This window comes from Ips typographus, linkage group LG11 (genome assembly GCF_016097725.1).
Source record: "Ips typographus isolate SLU linkage group LG11, UJ_Ityp_2.0, whole genome shotgun sequence".
Taxonomy (NCBI): domain Eukaryota; kingdom Metazoa; phylum Arthropoda; class Insecta; order Coleoptera; family Curculionidae; genus Ips; species Ips typographus.
Genome location: NC_138432.1, coordinates 5,042,265 through 5,058,073, shown reverse-complemented (window position 1 = coordinate 5,058,073; position 15,809 = coordinate 5,042,265). Strand labels below are relative to the sequence as shown.

At 35.4% G+C, this 15,809-nt stretch overlaps 3 protein-coding genes across 5 annotated transcripts in view; all 3 read right to left on the bottom strand.

The window, feature by feature from the left end:
* Positions 1–657: 657 nt before the first annotated feature.
* On the bottom strand, positions 658–2,833 carry LOC145736089 (cathepsin L-like). Its single transcript, XM_081990341.1, has 4 exons — positions 1,758–2,833; positions 1,368–1,703; positions 1,136–1,316; positions 658–1,081 (listed from the first exon to the last, which is right to left on the bottom strand). Exons 1-4 carry the CDS (start codon positions 1,845–1,847, stop codon positions 720–722), a joined length of 969 nt encoding a protein of 322 aa, XP_081846467.1. The 5' UTR covers positions 1,848–2,833; the 3' UTR covers positions 658–719.
* Positions 2,834–5,879: 3,046 nt separating this feature from the next.
* Positions 5,880–7,663, bottom strand: LOC145736086 (tissue alpha-L-fucosidase-like). The gene is made up of 7 exons (XM_081990335.1): positions 7,393–7,663; positions 7,207–7,336; positions 7,052–7,158; positions 6,846–7,000; positions 6,584–6,785; positions 6,394–6,534; positions 5,880–6,342 (listed from the first exon to the last, which is right to left on the bottom strand). Exons 1-7 carry the CDS (start codon positions 7,595–7,597, stop codon positions 5,933–5,935), a joined length of 1,350 nt encoding a protein of 449 aa, XP_081846461.1. The 5' UTR covers positions 7,598–7,663; the 3' UTR covers positions 5,880–5,932.
* A 501-nt stretch (positions 7,664–8,164) lies between these two features.
* LOC145736088 (uncharacterized) overlaps positions 8,165–15,809 on the bottom strand; it is a 50,192-nt gene continuing 42,547 nt past the window's right edge. For all 3 annotated transcript variants that reach the window (XM_081990338.1, XM_081990339.1, XM_081990340.1), the window contains 5 exons: positions 10,898–11,093; positions 10,476–10,601; positions 10,202–10,422; positions 9,895–10,129; positions 8,165–9,840 (listed from right to left, as the gene is read on the bottom strand). In XM_081990338.1, the coding sequence (XP_081846464.1) occupies positions 9,334–9,840; positions 9,895–10,129; positions 10,202–10,422; positions 10,476–10,601; positions 10,898–11,083 (1,275 nt within the window). In that variant the 5' untranslated portion in view covers positions 11,084–11,093 and the 3' untranslated portion in view covers positions 8,165–9,333. The remainder of the gene's footprint in view (positions 9,841–9,894; positions 10,130–10,201; positions 10,423–10,475; positions 10,602–10,897; positions 11,094–15,809) is intronic.

The window sequence follows — 15,809 nt, the reverse complement described above, 5'->3', positions numbered from 1 at the left end:
ATCAAAATCTAGTTGTCACATCATATCCGTTCAATAACAACTATTTACCTTTGTTTTCAGACCGATATTTTTGCGATCTGAATGGGAAATTGGAATGCAAATTGTAATTTATCTTCTTGTGACTTGTTTGTTTTAATGATTAGGGTTTTTGAACTGCTTATGAATTGATTATGTCAAGTAGTGCTCGTTTGTAAAGATATGGAAGAGTAGTGCACGAGAACGATTCAGTCGAGATTGATAAAGTTCAGGAAGAGAAATTCGCCGGTTTTCCGGTGATTTAAAAAGCTTTGGTTTTTGTTGAACCAGAACGAGGTTCGTTTGCGGTAAAAATTTCAAACCTTTAACTTGAGGCGTTCCTGAGGTATTTAACAAAAACAACGAAATACTACAGTCAATTTTGATGACCTCTAGCGGCAAAATGGTGCAACTTAGACATGCCCGCTCAACGTCACGTGATAGCACCATTCGTTAGCTTCCTTTTGTCATAGGGTGTGTTTATACAGAATGTTTTGGGAATGGGATGAATTTTTGGGAAAAGTGCTCACGACTTTTACTGAAATTTGAATTTTTTGGAATATTGAAAAACACCAAATCAAACCATGTTTTGGTTAAGTTATAACTAAATTAAGTATCTAATGTGGGGTAATCAATAACTAATTATTTAAAAACTACAAGTTATATTAAAAAAATTAAAAACCTAAATGTAACAAAAACAGCATTTATACAACAGGATAAACATCATCTTCAGCAACTCCGCACTCGTTGGTACCACGCAAAAGTTTAAAGTAACCCTGATCACCCCATGAAGGTCCCCATGAGTTTTTGACAATCCAGTAGTCCTGGTCGTTTTCAGTTCCGTATCCGACAATCAAAACACCATGGTTGAGTCCACTAGGATCGCAGTTTTCGTCAGTGTAAATTCCGGAAGAGTACAGGGAGAGGTAAGTGGCGTCAATGGCCACAGCAACAGGACCTTCAGTCGCTACTACCTCCAGAAGACTTGTCTCGTCTGAGATGGAGTGGTAAGTGGTTACCTTGGCTACAACTTGGGTGGCATCGTATTGGCATGTTCCGTCAACACCTATAAATAAATCAGATTAACTGCGTGATTTGAGAGAATTTGCTGAAGGATCACCTGTGTAGGGATAGCTGTCCTCAGTTTCAAGACCATACTGTGAAATGTAAGGGAAAGTTTCGTCCAAAAAACCACCTTCACAACCATAGTTAAAGTCACTGGTACAGTCAATCAATTGCTGTTCGGACAATGAGACTAAGTTTCCAGTAGTACGAGCGTAGGCTCCTTCAGTAGCCCCAGTCTACCATTACAACCATTAATATCCTACTTCTCAACAGTGAAATTAACATACCAAAGCAAATGACCAGCAAGAACCGCAATCTCCTTGGTCTTTAACCTCAGTAACGTATCCTTGTTCTCTCCAATCAACAGAATCAGCAACTTCAACCCCTTTTACGACGTAAGGCTGGAGCTGTTTCGATCTGAGAGTGGGTTTGGAGTGAAGAGTGAGGTAGGATTTGAACTCCTCCTGGGTCATGTCGGAGAACTTGTTGATGCTCTTGTTGTAGGACACCAAACCTTGGTCGTACAACGCATTGTGGGTTTCAATTTCAATTAAGTTTTGTTTGAAAATTGCAAAACGAGTAGCTTCTTCAACCTGGTTGCTGTAGGTTTTGCCATGGGCAGTCTAACTCATAATTGTTTATTTAGACACTGGTGAAAAAAATTACTAAAAAAATACCTTGAAAGACTCAAATAGAGTTGCTTGCTGCTCCAAGAGGTTGGCACTCACAGCCACAACTAGAAAACTGCAGAAAATAAGAGACTTCATGATTATTTAAGCGAAAGAGGAACTGTGAGCTCGGCCTCATTTGCTTTGTTATTTATAGTGTCGAAAAGTAGATTTCAACCACTTGAAACAAATTTTGGAGGTGAGTCTGGACCTCCAAAATCTAGGTTATCGCTTGGTAGGTACTTATTTGATTCAGTAATTGCTATATTATAAAGGTCTACTAGAGCAACTATACTGAGTGAGCTAAACAGGTAAATTCAATATTGTCTTACATAAATTCACAGTTAGTGTTAATCGCTAGACAATTATGTAATAACGTCTGTTGACAGTTTGTTTGAACAGTTGGGGTTTAACTAGACCAATCTTTCTCCAATTTACTAAAACTTGTATCTGAACCTAAAAAATTAAATAAGAATAAGTATATCTAAAACACTTTGTATATAAAGTCCAGTACTTTCAAAGTATCACGACAATAATTGACCTAGTTTTTTGATAATCAAACTGGGTTAAGTGTAAACATAACTATCACCAAATAAAAATATCAAAAATAGGTAATTTAGCCCTTTCTGAACAATTTTGTAGAAGGTTACTGAACTAAAAAAAAACATCTTTAAAACTAAGAAAAACATTTATAGATTTTTACAAGTGATTATCTATTAAAGCTTTTTCAGTCACTTAGATATGCATTTTTTGCCTTCTCACAAGATTAGATTTACTTAATGACATTATCTCCTTGACAAGTGTTAAATGTCTGTTGGTTTCAATTGTTATAAAATACACTTTAAAAACAGATCAGGAAAACATCTGTCTTATTAACCTTTAGATCGTGTCATTCAAGAGTTTTTGACGTCAAAAAACAACAATTATTTGGATCAATATACAGTGTGCCCAAGATAAAGAGGATTAGTATGGGGATCTTGAAAACAGTTAGAAATACAGATTTTGGTAAATGGGAGAAAAGTTTCGCAGTAATGGCCTTAATAAAATGATATTTAGAATTTTTTTTGTGACTTTAATATCAAAACTAATTTAACTTCTCCATAGCAACTTTTAGTGCTTTTTTTCCGACGTTTTGTCTTTACGGAACCATTATCAACCTATTTTTTTTAAATGCTGGCTTTATTTTTTAATATCGAGTGATTAGCAATTTTATGGTAAATTGCACCAAAATTGTGTCAAAATTACTGTTTTTTGCAGTTTTAGATTACGGTGATCTTGTAAAGCACAATAATAAAAGGAAATTTAATGAGGATTCCAAAAATGTGCTTAAAACAGTCATTTTCTTATTCCAAGTTGGTTTTACAGGCGATTTTGTATTAGACTGTCCATTCAAACTGTGATTTTGTCAGTTCAAATTTGACACCGCTTTTCTACCTGACTGTACCAAATTTTTTAGTCATTTTTTAGGTTATTGAAAAGGAAATTTAATGAGGATTCCAAAAATGTGCTTAAAACAGTAATTTTCTCACTCCAAGTTGGTTTTAAAGGCGATTTTGTCTTTGACTGTCCTTTCAAACTGTGCTCCTGTCAGCTCAAATTTTGACGCCGTTTTGCTAGCTGACTGTACCAAATTTTTTGGTCATCTTTTAGGTTATTGAAAAGGAAATTTAATGAGGATTCCAAAAATGTGCTTAAAACAGTCATTTTCTCACTATAAGTTGGTTTTACAGGCTTTGTCTTTGACTGTCCTTTCAAACTGTGATTTTGTCAGTTCAAATTTGACACCGCTTTTCTACCTGACTGTACCAAATTTTTTAGTCATTTTTTAGGTTATTGAAAAGGAAATTTAATGAGGATTCCAAAAATGTGCTTAAAACAGTCATTTTCTCACTCCAAGTTGGTTTTAAAGGCGATTTTGTCTTTGACTGTCCTTTCAAACTGTGCTCCTGTCAGCTCAAATTTTGACGCCGTTTTGCTAGCTGACTGTACCAAATTTTTTGGTCATCTTTTAGGTTATTGAAAAGGAAATTTAATGAGGATTCCAAAAATGTGCTTAAAACAGTCATTTTCTCACTATAAGTTGGTTTTACAGGCTTTGTCTTTGACTGTCCTTTCAAACTGTGATTTTGTCAGTTCAAATTTGACACCGCTTTTCTACCTGACTGTACCAAATTTTTTAGTCATTTTTTAGGTTATTGAAAAGGAAATTTAATGAGGATTCCAAAAATGTGCTTAAAACAGTAATTTTCTCACTCCAAGTTGGTTTTAAAGGCGATTTTGTCTTTGACTGTCCTTTCAAACTGTGCTCCTGTCAGCTCAAATTTTGACGCCGTTTTGCTAGCTGACTGTACCAAATTTTTTGGTCATCTTTTAGGTTATTGAAAAGGAAATTTAATGAGGATTCCAAAAATGTGCTTAAAACAGTCATTTTCTCACTATAAGTTGGTTTTACAGGCTTTGTCTTTGACTGTCCTTTCAAACTGTGATTTTGTCAGTTCAAATTTGACACCGCTTTTCTACCTGACTGTACCAAATTTTTTAGTCATTTTTTAGGTTATTGAAAAGGAAATTTAATGAGGATTCCAAAAATGTGCTTAAAACAGTAATTTTCTCACTCCAAGTTGGTTTTAAAGGCGATTTTGTCTTTGACTGTCCTTTCAAACTGTGATATTGTCAGTTCAAATTTGACACCGCTTCTCTACCTGACTGTACCAAATTTTGTAGGCTTTTTTTAGGTTATTGAAAAGGAAACTTAATGTAGATTCCAAAAATGTGCTTAAAACAGTCATTTTCTCTCTCCAAGTTTACAGGCGATTTTGTCTTTGACTGTCCTTTCAAACTGTGATTTTGTCAGTTCAAATTTGACACCGCTTTTCTACCTGACTGTACCAAATTTTTGAGTCATTTTTTAGGTTATTAGATAGGAAATTTAATGGAGATTCCAAAAATGTACTTAAAACAGTCATTTTCTTTCTCCAAGTTGGTTTTACAGCCGATCTTGTCTCTGACTGTCCTTTCAAAATGTGTTCCTGTCAGTTCAAATTTTGACACCGTTTTTCTACCTGGCTGTACCAAATTTTGTGGACATTTTTTAGGTTATTGGATATTAATCTTTGGATTGGATCTTAATGGAATTCCTTTTATAGACTAATTTGGACCTCAGAAACTGAAATGTCGCTAACTGGTACTATTTTTGAGATGACATTGATTTTTGTAATTTTTAAGTACTTTTCAGGGCGTGGCTTCCTTATAAGGGACGTAATCGCCCTTTGGCATTCTATGCCATTTTTCGACTATCAACCTAAAGGTTCCAAAGCCTGTTTAATGTTTTTTAAAATTTTGATTTTTTTAAAAATTTGCCAGAGATGCCCCTAGTAAAAATTAGAAAAGTTAAGTTTTTATTTTTTTAGAGCCAAACGGTGCATTTCATAGGAAAATTGTATATATATGACAAAAGTTGCGTCCTATCGACAAATTTATGGTAAAAACTTCAAGTTTGTCAGTTAGACAGTTTTTGAGATATTTGCAAAAAAATATATAATGACCAAATTTCACGCCATCTAGTGGCCAAACGGGATAACTTAGTCGCGCCCGCTTGACGTCACGTGATAGCTCCATTCATTGGCTATTTACACTCCTGTGATGTGTTTCTACTGAATGTTTCAAATAAGCGAGTAACTTCCGATTAAATGAAACAATGCAGAAATAATACCCAAAAAGCTTAGCCTGGAGAAAAACAGATTTACCAAAAATAATATACTAATATAATATAATACCAAAAATAAAAAAAGTGTTATTCATCATTGAATTCGGAATAAAAGGTACTTTCAGAATCTAACATAAATCAGGACCGTATTATATACACAATTTGTCCTTAAATTAAATAGTAAAATAACAAAAATCAGTTTTTTCCAAATATCTCAAAAACTGAAACGGAAAATGATGTTAATCGGAAAAGTCATTTTTTAAGGCCATGATTAGGCAACTTTTCTCCAATTTAATCAAATCTGCAACCGTTTTTGAGATTCCCATAGTGGCTTTCCTTATTCTGACACACTGTAGGTATGCCCAATTTTTAAAAGATGTAAAGGAATATTTTGAAAGTGTTTTAAGACATAAACTAGGTTATCATTCACTAATTGAATTACTACAAAATTTATTGACTCGTTTACAAAAATCTATATTTAGGATAAATCAATTTTAATAACCCAAGCAGAGTCGGATTCAACATCTGCCATATCCGGTAAATTGATCACCACATTATCATCTCCAGCACTCCATTCCAACTGTCCCTCCTGTCCCAACAAGCTAATTCTAGTATTTTCAGTTAAAACTGACAACACTGAACCCAGTTTAAGGGAATTCAGGCTTGATCCACTAGGCCACTTTAGTAAAAGAGCGTACAATGCCTGGTTTTTGGTGGTGTAGTACACATTGCTGTTCAAGGAATCTTGTTGGGCAGTTGTCCAAGGGTGAGACTCGTAGATGGCTTCTCCATTAATGGCAAGCCAGGTACCTAGTTGAAGGAGTCGTTCTTGGAAAATCATATCAATGGTTCCATCGTGTCCTGGACCGATATTGATCAGGATATTTCCTAATGTGAGGGTTTTGAAGTAATTTAGAACAACTTTTATTAGAAAAGTACCTCCATAGGCTACAGTCTGAATTACAGTAGTAATCAACTCCTCAAAACTTAAATAATCCTCAAATTTGGCATTTCTTCGATACCCAAAAGCTACCCTATCCAAACTCATAGCGTTTTCCCACTTACGGTCTTGTAATTCAGCTACAACCCAAAGTCAATCAATATTAATTTAAAATGTAAATTCACTTACTAGGACTATATCGATCATTGCATGTAAAGTATCCGCCATGATTGCAAGGAGTACCAGTACCCCATCTGTCATTAGTCACTACGAAATCTTTCACGGGACTCTCGTTATAAAGCCAAGCCAGAAAATCTGTGGAGTTCCAATAAGTATCCGGAGCCTCCCAATCACCATCAGACCAAATTATCGAAGGTTTATAAGTGTTTACCTGTGAAAAACACTCTCTATCTCTGTATGTTAAGGTGAAGGTACCTGAACTTTAAAGTACCAATTCGTAGAGTTCTGGTATGGCTTTCAGTTCCGCGAACCTCCTATCCGTCCATCCATCTTTAGCTTTGAGGTACAGAGGATGGTACCATTCAAGTAAGGAGTGGTACAGTCCGTATGTAAGGTTTTGAGCTCGTACAGCCTCACCAAGTTCACCTAAATTTTCAAACTGTGGTAGAGTTTTTCAAAGGAGAGTCTAATACCCACCTACTATGTCTCTACGTGGTCCTAAATCCTTTGAATTCCAGCTGAAGGAGTAATCAGATGGCCATAAGGTAAACCCTTCGTGGTGTTTGCTGGTAAGCACCACATACCTAACAAAAATATGTCAGGAAATACTAGATTTTCTAACAGAGACGTACTTAGCTCCTGATTTAGCAAACAACTCAGCCCATTCAGTTGGATTGAAAAATTCTGCCTTGAAATCTTTGGCAAACTCCTGATAAGTGAAATCAGCTGGGAAGTAGTTGTTTAAGTATTCTGTCACTTCTCCTGCAAATTCAAAGTTGATTTTGTGATTCCTAGCGAATTGAATACTAAAAACGTACCTCCATCATTCCAGAAACCCCAAAACCATTCCGTGCCCATACTGGGCACTGAAAACACACCCCAATGGATAAAAATGCCAATTTTTGCCTTGTCATACCAGTCCGGGATTGGTCTAGAGTCCAAACTATCCCAATTTGGTTCATATTGAACTGCTTTCACTATATGAACAACCCCAATAAAGTTTACTAATGTTAGTGCTTTCATTTTGGTATTCTGATACTAAATAGGTTTGGTTTAAATTTTAACATGAAAGCTATTGAATATAACAAGGGTAGAGAGAGATTGATGGAGTATTGTTGTTATGAGAGTGTTTGCTTAGTTTATAAAAATATCTAGTTTTCCACACTTAAAATATAGTTGTATTAAGCCTATTTTTTTAAAATCCTAAAAATAAATACTTTGATTGACCAAACGTCATCAAAATCAAATTAGAGAACGAGTGCCCAATAAACTTTGCATGCATGTAATATTATTTCATTATCCACATGTATGATAAAGTAATAAAATACTAAAATGAAGATTAGGAGAAGAATGTCATCGATCTACTGTTTATCTGCATATCTAAAAATTATGGCTTGTTTGAGTAATGTTTATAGCAATAAATGTATGATCTAATCGGATTCCTTTATTATCTCTTTTTCTATTTTCAATATTATTATCAAATATGACTTGTCTTCACTTCAACTGCTTTGAAATAGGTACCTTACTTAGAAATGACAAATTTCTAAGATAGCAATCAATCAATTGCAAAACAGGAAAAAACACTTAAACTTATGAATAAATAATTACAATATATTAAATACAATTTATGAGTCGAAACACATCAAAAGTCAGTACAATCACTAGTAGTAAACATTATTACTATCCTCCAACCTCATCACAAAATGGTGCATGTACAATAACAACTTGGACAACAACAACAACAGTCTCCTCCGCATGGTGGTGGTGGTCCTGGTGGTCCATGAGGTCCATGAGGTCCTGGGGGACCGTGATGTGGTGGGCCGTGATGGTGTCCTGGTGGTCCTCCTGGTGGGGGCATCTTTACAACAAATTCAGATGTTTAGCGAATTATTGCCGATTCACAAATGATTATACTTAGTCCGAAATCACACATTTTTGTATTATAAGATAAGGCGGTTATCTCGGTTTGCTTAAGGTATGTCTCATCCGGTACTAAAAACACACGAAAGTCAATCACAGAATGGTACACACGCAACAACAGGGTTCCTCGTAAGGCCTGGGGTGAGGCACAAAAGGTGGTGGTGGTGGCGGTGGTGGTCCATGGAAAAACCCTCCCATACCAGGTCCATAAAGGTGTGGTGGGTGAGGATGTGGTCCAAAATGAGGTCCGAATCCTCCACCGTGATGCGGTCCACCTCCAAATCCTCCTCCATGGGGACCTCCGTGAAATCCACCACCTCCACCGTGATGTGGTCCACCGCCAAATCCTCCTCCGTGGAATCCACCACCTCCACCGAAATCACCACCTCCACCTCCAAATCCTCCACCTCCTCCATCCATTTTTTATACTGTTCTTTTCGCTATAACTTTGGAAAGACTAAATTATTATTTATTCCACAATAGGTATTAATGGAAATATTTACGGACCGTGATAAGCACTTTGGTAGAGAGATTAAGTGTTATCGTGTTTTCCGGACATATTGGAAATTCGTGATAAATAATTGTAGCTAGAACCCTGATTAATCGTATTAATACGTTCACGTTATTTACTTTTCGAAATATTTGTTTCATTACTCATATTTAAATTGATATATACTAGTCATTATTATTTATAAAGAACTGTTCACTAGATTACATCAAACAAAAACCAATTTTCCAAAAAAAATAAACTTTAATTTTTAACAAACCACTCAAACTTTGTTAATAAAAACACAATAAGCTAATAGGTACAAATATTTGGTATTAAATTTTAATTTAACTTAAACTAGGGTATCCAGCATCTCTTTGGTACGATAGAAATTGTTATAGTCAGGCCTGCTTCTCTGCTGCCTACTGCTATACAACAAGGCTTGTAGCATTTCGTATTCCTGGTCCTCACCAGACAACGCTTCATGCAGGAGTTCCAGGTGTTTTCTCCTCCTCTCCAACACCTCCAACGTCTCCTCCAACACCACTTCGTTGTGCTGCATCTCGCAAGCGCTTTTGGCCATTTCCGTCCGAAGTTTTGCCAGGTCCTTGTTGACTTCTTCATTGTCTTTGACTTGTTGCAGTTCTTTCAATTTGTTGCGGTCGTATTTTTTTAGGTTACTGTCCAGTTTGGTAAGGGATTCCTCCTCTTTCAGCAGGTTTTTGTTGAGTTTGATTATTTTCTCCAGCAGTTCGGTTTGTTCCCTTAAAGTGGTTTCGCTGACTGTCGAACTAGTGTCGTCATCTTTGAGGTTTTGGTTAAACTCCTCTGAGGAAGGCGAAAATCTGTCGCTGGTTGTCTGTAGAATTTTAGTTAGTTATTACAAGCTGGTGATTTAGTTTTTTTTAGTTACCTCAGGGTTTTTGCAGGAAGAGTCTTTCAGATTGGTGTTGTGGGATTGTTCGCTGTCACCTTCAGTCATAACGCCGCTGTCGCTGTTTTTGTCTGCGGTGATGACGTCCATTTCAGGGTTGACGGCTTCGGAGAGGCCTTTAAGGTAGGTTTCCAAAAGGTAGTTGCTTCCATGCTTTCTCACTCTGGCTCGGTGCGTTTTGTCTTCTAGGAATCCGATTTGGTGTTCACTATGCCTGAAAGAATTACATGTTTGATCTAATTTTTTCTGACATTGTTGTTGTGCATTTGTTTTCACGAAGAATTACCTTAACTTTTTCAGTTGTTTCCTTATAATCTCCCCTTGTGCTAACACGAGTTTCAACAGTTCCTCAGTACTAGAAGGTCCTTTGTCCGTCAACCCTTGGAACCGTTTAGGATGAACCGTTTTCCACATGGATTTGTCCGAATGAATGCTGACATCCGATCGGCATTTTGTCCTTCGATTAGACGATCTATCCGATCGCATTCTTCTTAACGATATTTTTACCTGGAGAATATTCACACAAATGATGTGGTATGATGCTGGTAGTAGGTACAAACCTCTGCCTGGGCAGAGCCCCAAGTGTTCCAGATATCTAGGATTTTGGAGTAGGGTTCCAAGGTTTGTTCCACACCTCTCCATCTTTCAGTTATTTGGTACTGTTCGGCTGGTCCCATGTGTTTTCCCTGTAAATTGTATTCGTATCATAAAAATTTTAACAGTAAAATATTAGTAAATTACTGGTAAATTACAAATACTGTGTTTCTTCGCTTCTCTTCCTGACTGTATCACATTTTGAAGTGATTTTTAGATTATTGGATAGGAAATTTAATGAAGATTTCAAAAATGTGCTTAAAACAGTCATCTTGTCACTCAAGTGGGTTTTACAGACGATTTTATCTCTGACAACACAAAAAGGACTATCTTTACTGCACTTGGGTTAGGTTAATAGTGGGAAAGAAATGTAAACAATTTAGCTTACTCGTTTCTCCTCGTCTTTGCACAAAACTTGTATAACATCAATACAAGTGGTCTCCTCATTGATACCAGAAACCCATCGTTGTTCTCCACGCACCCAAATTGGTATTTCTTCTCCACTGCTACAACTGCTCTCCAAATCCGAGTCTTCGTGCATTCTCGAAAGTCTGCTGGTGTCGCTAAGCCACATGGTGGCTTGACTGTAACAACAAAAAAGATTGTTGACCCACTGTTCCGCTATAGGTAAATCCATTACCTAATCCGATTAATCATCAGTCGCTAATTGCTGTTGACTGTTATTATGCAAGCAAAACAATTTATTAATAATTTTACAGAGTTGAAAAGCATTTACATCTAATTAATTAAGATAACATAGGTTTTAAGTTAATAGTCAGTGGCGCGGACTACTTAACTTGAGCCATACACGGTATGTCTGTTAGTTATTAAGTTTGACATAATTTGGTTGTAAATAATCGCTTTTCTGATAATAGTCGAGGTAAAGTTGCTTGTTTTTGCAAAGTGGGTTGTGTGGCTTAATGGACAGCTTTAGATCTCGACCGAAGATGGAAGCAATTTGTTCATAAGTGAAAAACACCACAAAATTGCCCCTGTAATAAACAATTTCCGGTTTGTGTTTGCTTGGTTTCATCAATATTCCTCAATGACGATGGGAGTGGTATGGTTTGCGTCTGAAAACGGCGGAAACACGTACGGATGAATGGTAATTTGAAGAACCAGACGACGTCACTAGCATTTCTTCCATTACTTCTCAAGTTTCAATTTAAACTAACACCAATTTTACCTTACTAGTTTTGTTAAAACTCAGTGAAACTAAACTTTCAAATTGGTGCAAGTGCAAAACAACAAACACTTTTAAACCTTAAAATATCCTTTGCAGTACGGCACTTTAATTGATTTAGCAAACTACCATTCAATTGTACGATAAGTGAACAAAACGAACAACACCCAGAGTCTTATACGAAAAACATTAGTAATTGTGCTTGTTAGGCACCTACGCAAATTCAACTTCCTGAATTAATACCTAATATGCATACATTTAAGTCTAATAAGCGTGGCTTCATACTATATAATTTTATTATCTGTTAAAACCTGATTTTACAACTGATTTAATATAAGTTTATTAACCGGCAAAAAGTGCTTATAACAAGGAATTTCCTCTTTTAGTTCACTAACACCATCACTCACTTTAAAATACATTAAATTATCTTAACACCTTGCCACAAAACATCTCTGTTTTTTGCCAGTAATGGTAAAATTACTTGAATTCATGTTTGGTTAGTGATTGGAGAAAAATAAAAACGTAAAATAAACTTTCTTATTAGTTCACACAGCTTTCAAAACAGGAAAGTTTTCATGAACAGTTTGGGTGACTAACCCTGTAGAAATGTGATTTGTAACACAATTTATCTGAAATACAAACATTTTCTTTTTACAAAATGACAAAAAATAATAATTTATATATTTTACTGGACGTGGTTTTATAATTACATGTGATAGGTATATTACAAGCTTAATCTATTGTTCACTATTCATTACCTTGCAACTATACCGTTTTAACGAAGTTAAAACACATTAATTACACTTCCTTAATTACCCATATAATCAAGTTCAAGGCTTCATAAGGTAATATTTCCATAAATACAAATTATAAGTAGTCATTTGTTATTCTTGGTTTTTAACAAGTTAATTTTAAATTTGTAATTACCCTGCTATATAAGTATAATCAAACGCGTAACCACTAACCATTATCGTATTAATCGAGTTTTTATTGTATTTAATTTAGTGTAAAATTTTGTATTAATAAAGTTTTTAGATTATGTATAGGGTTATGTTAGAAACTGTTAAGACAAAACTCAGAATCATCATAAATTATAATGAATAAAATAAGACCATAAAAAAGCGAAAAAATCACAAGAAGATCACAAGAAAAAATTGACATTTGCTTCAGCGGTTTTTGAATTATTATTTAAAAATTTGCATTTTATTGTTCTTCAAAGTCCCAGGGTTGGTTGCCTCCAACCATCAGTGTGCAGAGCAAATTTGACGTCACGATGACGTAGTTTAACAAAACAATATATTGACCAATTGTCAAATTACGTCATCGTGACGTTCGGTCCATTAAGGACGGAAAATGTCTGCAAATTATATTTTTCAATGTTGCAGTAGGTAGCTGATAATGTAAAAGCACGTCACGTGATCGCGACAATTTAAATTCGCAGCTGGAAACACTGTAAAGTTAAATTGACAGTTGTCAACAACAGTCACGTGACCCGAAAAATGTCGCCTTTAATCTTGAAATCGTCCTAAACCATGGCAATTCTCATTTTCAAATACAATCAAGAATAATTTGAAAACGGCTAAACCAAATGTCAATTTGTGATATATTTTTGAAATTAGAAGAAAAATATCTATCAACTCATCAGAAAATATACAGGGTGTTCCATTAAACATTTATCAACTTGACCTCAACGGACCAACCCTGTACAGGGTGTCCGGATTTAGTGTTTTGACAGGAAAACAAGATTAGTGGGAAAATTCGTATTTCGATATCTTGTCAGTTTGCGGGGTTTTTCAAATTTTGACCATTTTGAAAATTTTTTGTTTATCAAAATATCGAAGTGAAACAAACACATTTTTAAGGCACTTTTTTAATGTGATTCCAGTGGCGTGCTTAGTTTTTTGCTTATATATTCCGTTTTCTCAATCATTACCCTAACTTTCTTATTTTAAATGAGAAAATTTTAAAAAAATGTCCATTTTTAAACATTTACTACAATGTAAGTATGTCTATAGATTCCTACAAATAACTAAAATATGAAGTTAAGTTGCAGTGATTAACAGATATGGAGCAAATCATAAACATCACTGAAATCAGAATAAAACGTATTATTTGGTAGGCTAAATATCCAATATGGCGCCTATAAGAAAAAAAACGTTGATGATGACTGCGAAAAAAACGAAACGTCGTGTGGCAAATTTGAATCCATCATCGAATAGCTGGGAAAAAGTGACAATGAAAAGATGCTTTTAGTTTTGAGATATCTCTTCAAATAAGGTTAGAAATAAAGAAAAAGGAAAAACCAAAATTTTCAGTTTTTTTTCGGATATCTTCTAAAATGCACGGAAAATATCAATTTTTTAAACGGCATTTGGTTGAGCTTTAAATTGCGCAACATTGCCCCAATTTAAACTTTCTCGTATATCTTGCAGAATTAAAACACACTACTAGACACTCGTTACTTTGACTCTCAATAACATTGTTATTTAACAGGTTACGACAAAATGTCAGATAAAAACAAATATTGCCAAGACTTTAGGCTTTCCAAAAATACCGTCTCATGACTGATTTGGTTACATGGTTTGGCCGCTAGAGGACGTCAAAGTCAAACAGGCTCCACTGCCAAACCAGTGATCTTATTTTCGTTACTTTGACCCTCAATAACTTCCTTATTTGACAGGTTAAGTGAATATGTCAAATAACAGAAATTATAGTCAAAACTTTAAGCTATCCCAATATACCTTCACGTGATGTGGTTGGTTGTACCGTTTGTCCGCTAGGGGGCGTCAAAGTTGAAAAATATTTCTGATCGTTTTTGGTGCACTTTGGACATTTTCAAGCTACTCACGCCCTTTCTCGTCAGCCGTGTCCGGAAGATAGATAAAATTCAATTTTCAAAAATCAATTGTTCAATCGGCCCTCCATTATAGTAAACGGCATAAAATAGGCATTTTATTAAAGTTATAGAAACTGTCATTTCAATTTAAAATAATAAAGTTAGGTGAACTTTTGAGAAAACGGAAGACATTAGCAAAAAACCAAGCACGCCACTGGAATCGCATAAAAAAACTGCCTTAAGAAGGTTTTTGTTTCACTTCGATATTTTAATAAACAAAAAAATTGTGATGAGTTTTCAAAATGGTCTGAATTTGAAAAACGCCATCTAGCGTCGCAAACTGATATCGAAATACGATTTTTGTCATTCATCTTTTCTCAAAAATCGATCCGGACACCCTGTACACAATACACCAGCAGCAGTAAGAAGAATGGAAAAAATGGAAAAGACGTGCCCAAGAAAAAAAAATGTTTGCAAAACAATTAACTTTCTTTCAATTATTAATAATGATAATAGAAAAAAGAGCAGTGTAAAGTAGCCATGAAACTAACTGTAACCTAAACAATTTTCACCACTTACTATCTCAAGGTGTAATAGTAATTACTTGACCATTACCTGCTAAATTGATAGGTAGGTGTTGAACACACGTTGCTACCGCTCTCAAGTAATGTAATACATGCATTTTCGAGAGGTTTTCGACTCTCAACATACGAAGAACAATCACAATTACCTGTGTGTGTGTGGCTTTAATTTTCATTTTTACTTCAACCTACCTACAGCACCGCGACCTGAAGTGCTTTAATTTTGTTATGCCCAAACAGGTCAGCTAATGAGGTTTTCGAGTCTGGTTTCTCTCATTATTACCAGTCTACACTCATTAACTAACGTGTAACAAGTTATAGTAACAAATGCAAAAATTGTTGGTGGTGACCCTACACACATACGACCTACTTAATTCATACCCAGAACGATAAAATCACTTGTGGGTGGACCAGAAAAAAAGCCAGCTTCTTGAACAGTGAGTAATACCGCCATTTTTGGGACGACCTGAATTACCTACACTGTAACAAAAATTGCATAACTGACACGCAAAAAAACGTTCATTTTTCTAACGGAAAAACCAATAATCGCGCCGATTTAAATGGAGAAGTAATCGAATCTCTGTTGGCGGCTGCAATATGTTTTAATAGTCGTATAATGGCACTAAAATCGGCCAGAAGACATTTGATGACTGTCCGAGAATAAGCCGTTTTAGTGTCTTCAACACATGGTCTTCGAAGC

Excerpts from the sequence above, each read along its gene's own strand:
- LOC145736089 (XM_081990341.1), bottom strand. The coding sequence starts at position 1,847 with ATGAAGTCTCTTATTTTCTGCAGTTTTCTAGTTGTGGCTGTGAGTGCC. Across the intron at positions 1,317-1,367 it reads CTTGCTGGTCATTTGCTTTG|ACTGGGGCTACTGAAGGAGC; the intron begins GTATGTTAATTT and ends TTGTAATGGTAG. Across the intron at positions 1,082-1,135 it reads GGACAGCTATCCCTACACAG|GTGTTGACGGAACATGCCAA; the intron begins GTGATCCTTCAG and ends ATTTATTTATAG.
- LOC145736086 (XM_081990335.1), bottom strand. The coding sequence starts at position 7,597 with ATGAAAGCACTAACATTAGTAAACTTTATTGGGGTTGTTCATATAGTG. Across the intron at positions 7,159-7,206 it reads TTTGCTAAATCAGGAGCTAA|GTATGTGGTGCTTACCAGCA; the intron begins GTACGTCTCTGT and ends TATTTTTGTTAG. Across the intron at positions 7,001-7,051 it reads ACCACGTAGAGACATAGTAG|GTGAACTTGGTGAGGCTGTA; the intron begins GTGGGTATTAGA and ends TTGAAAATTTAG.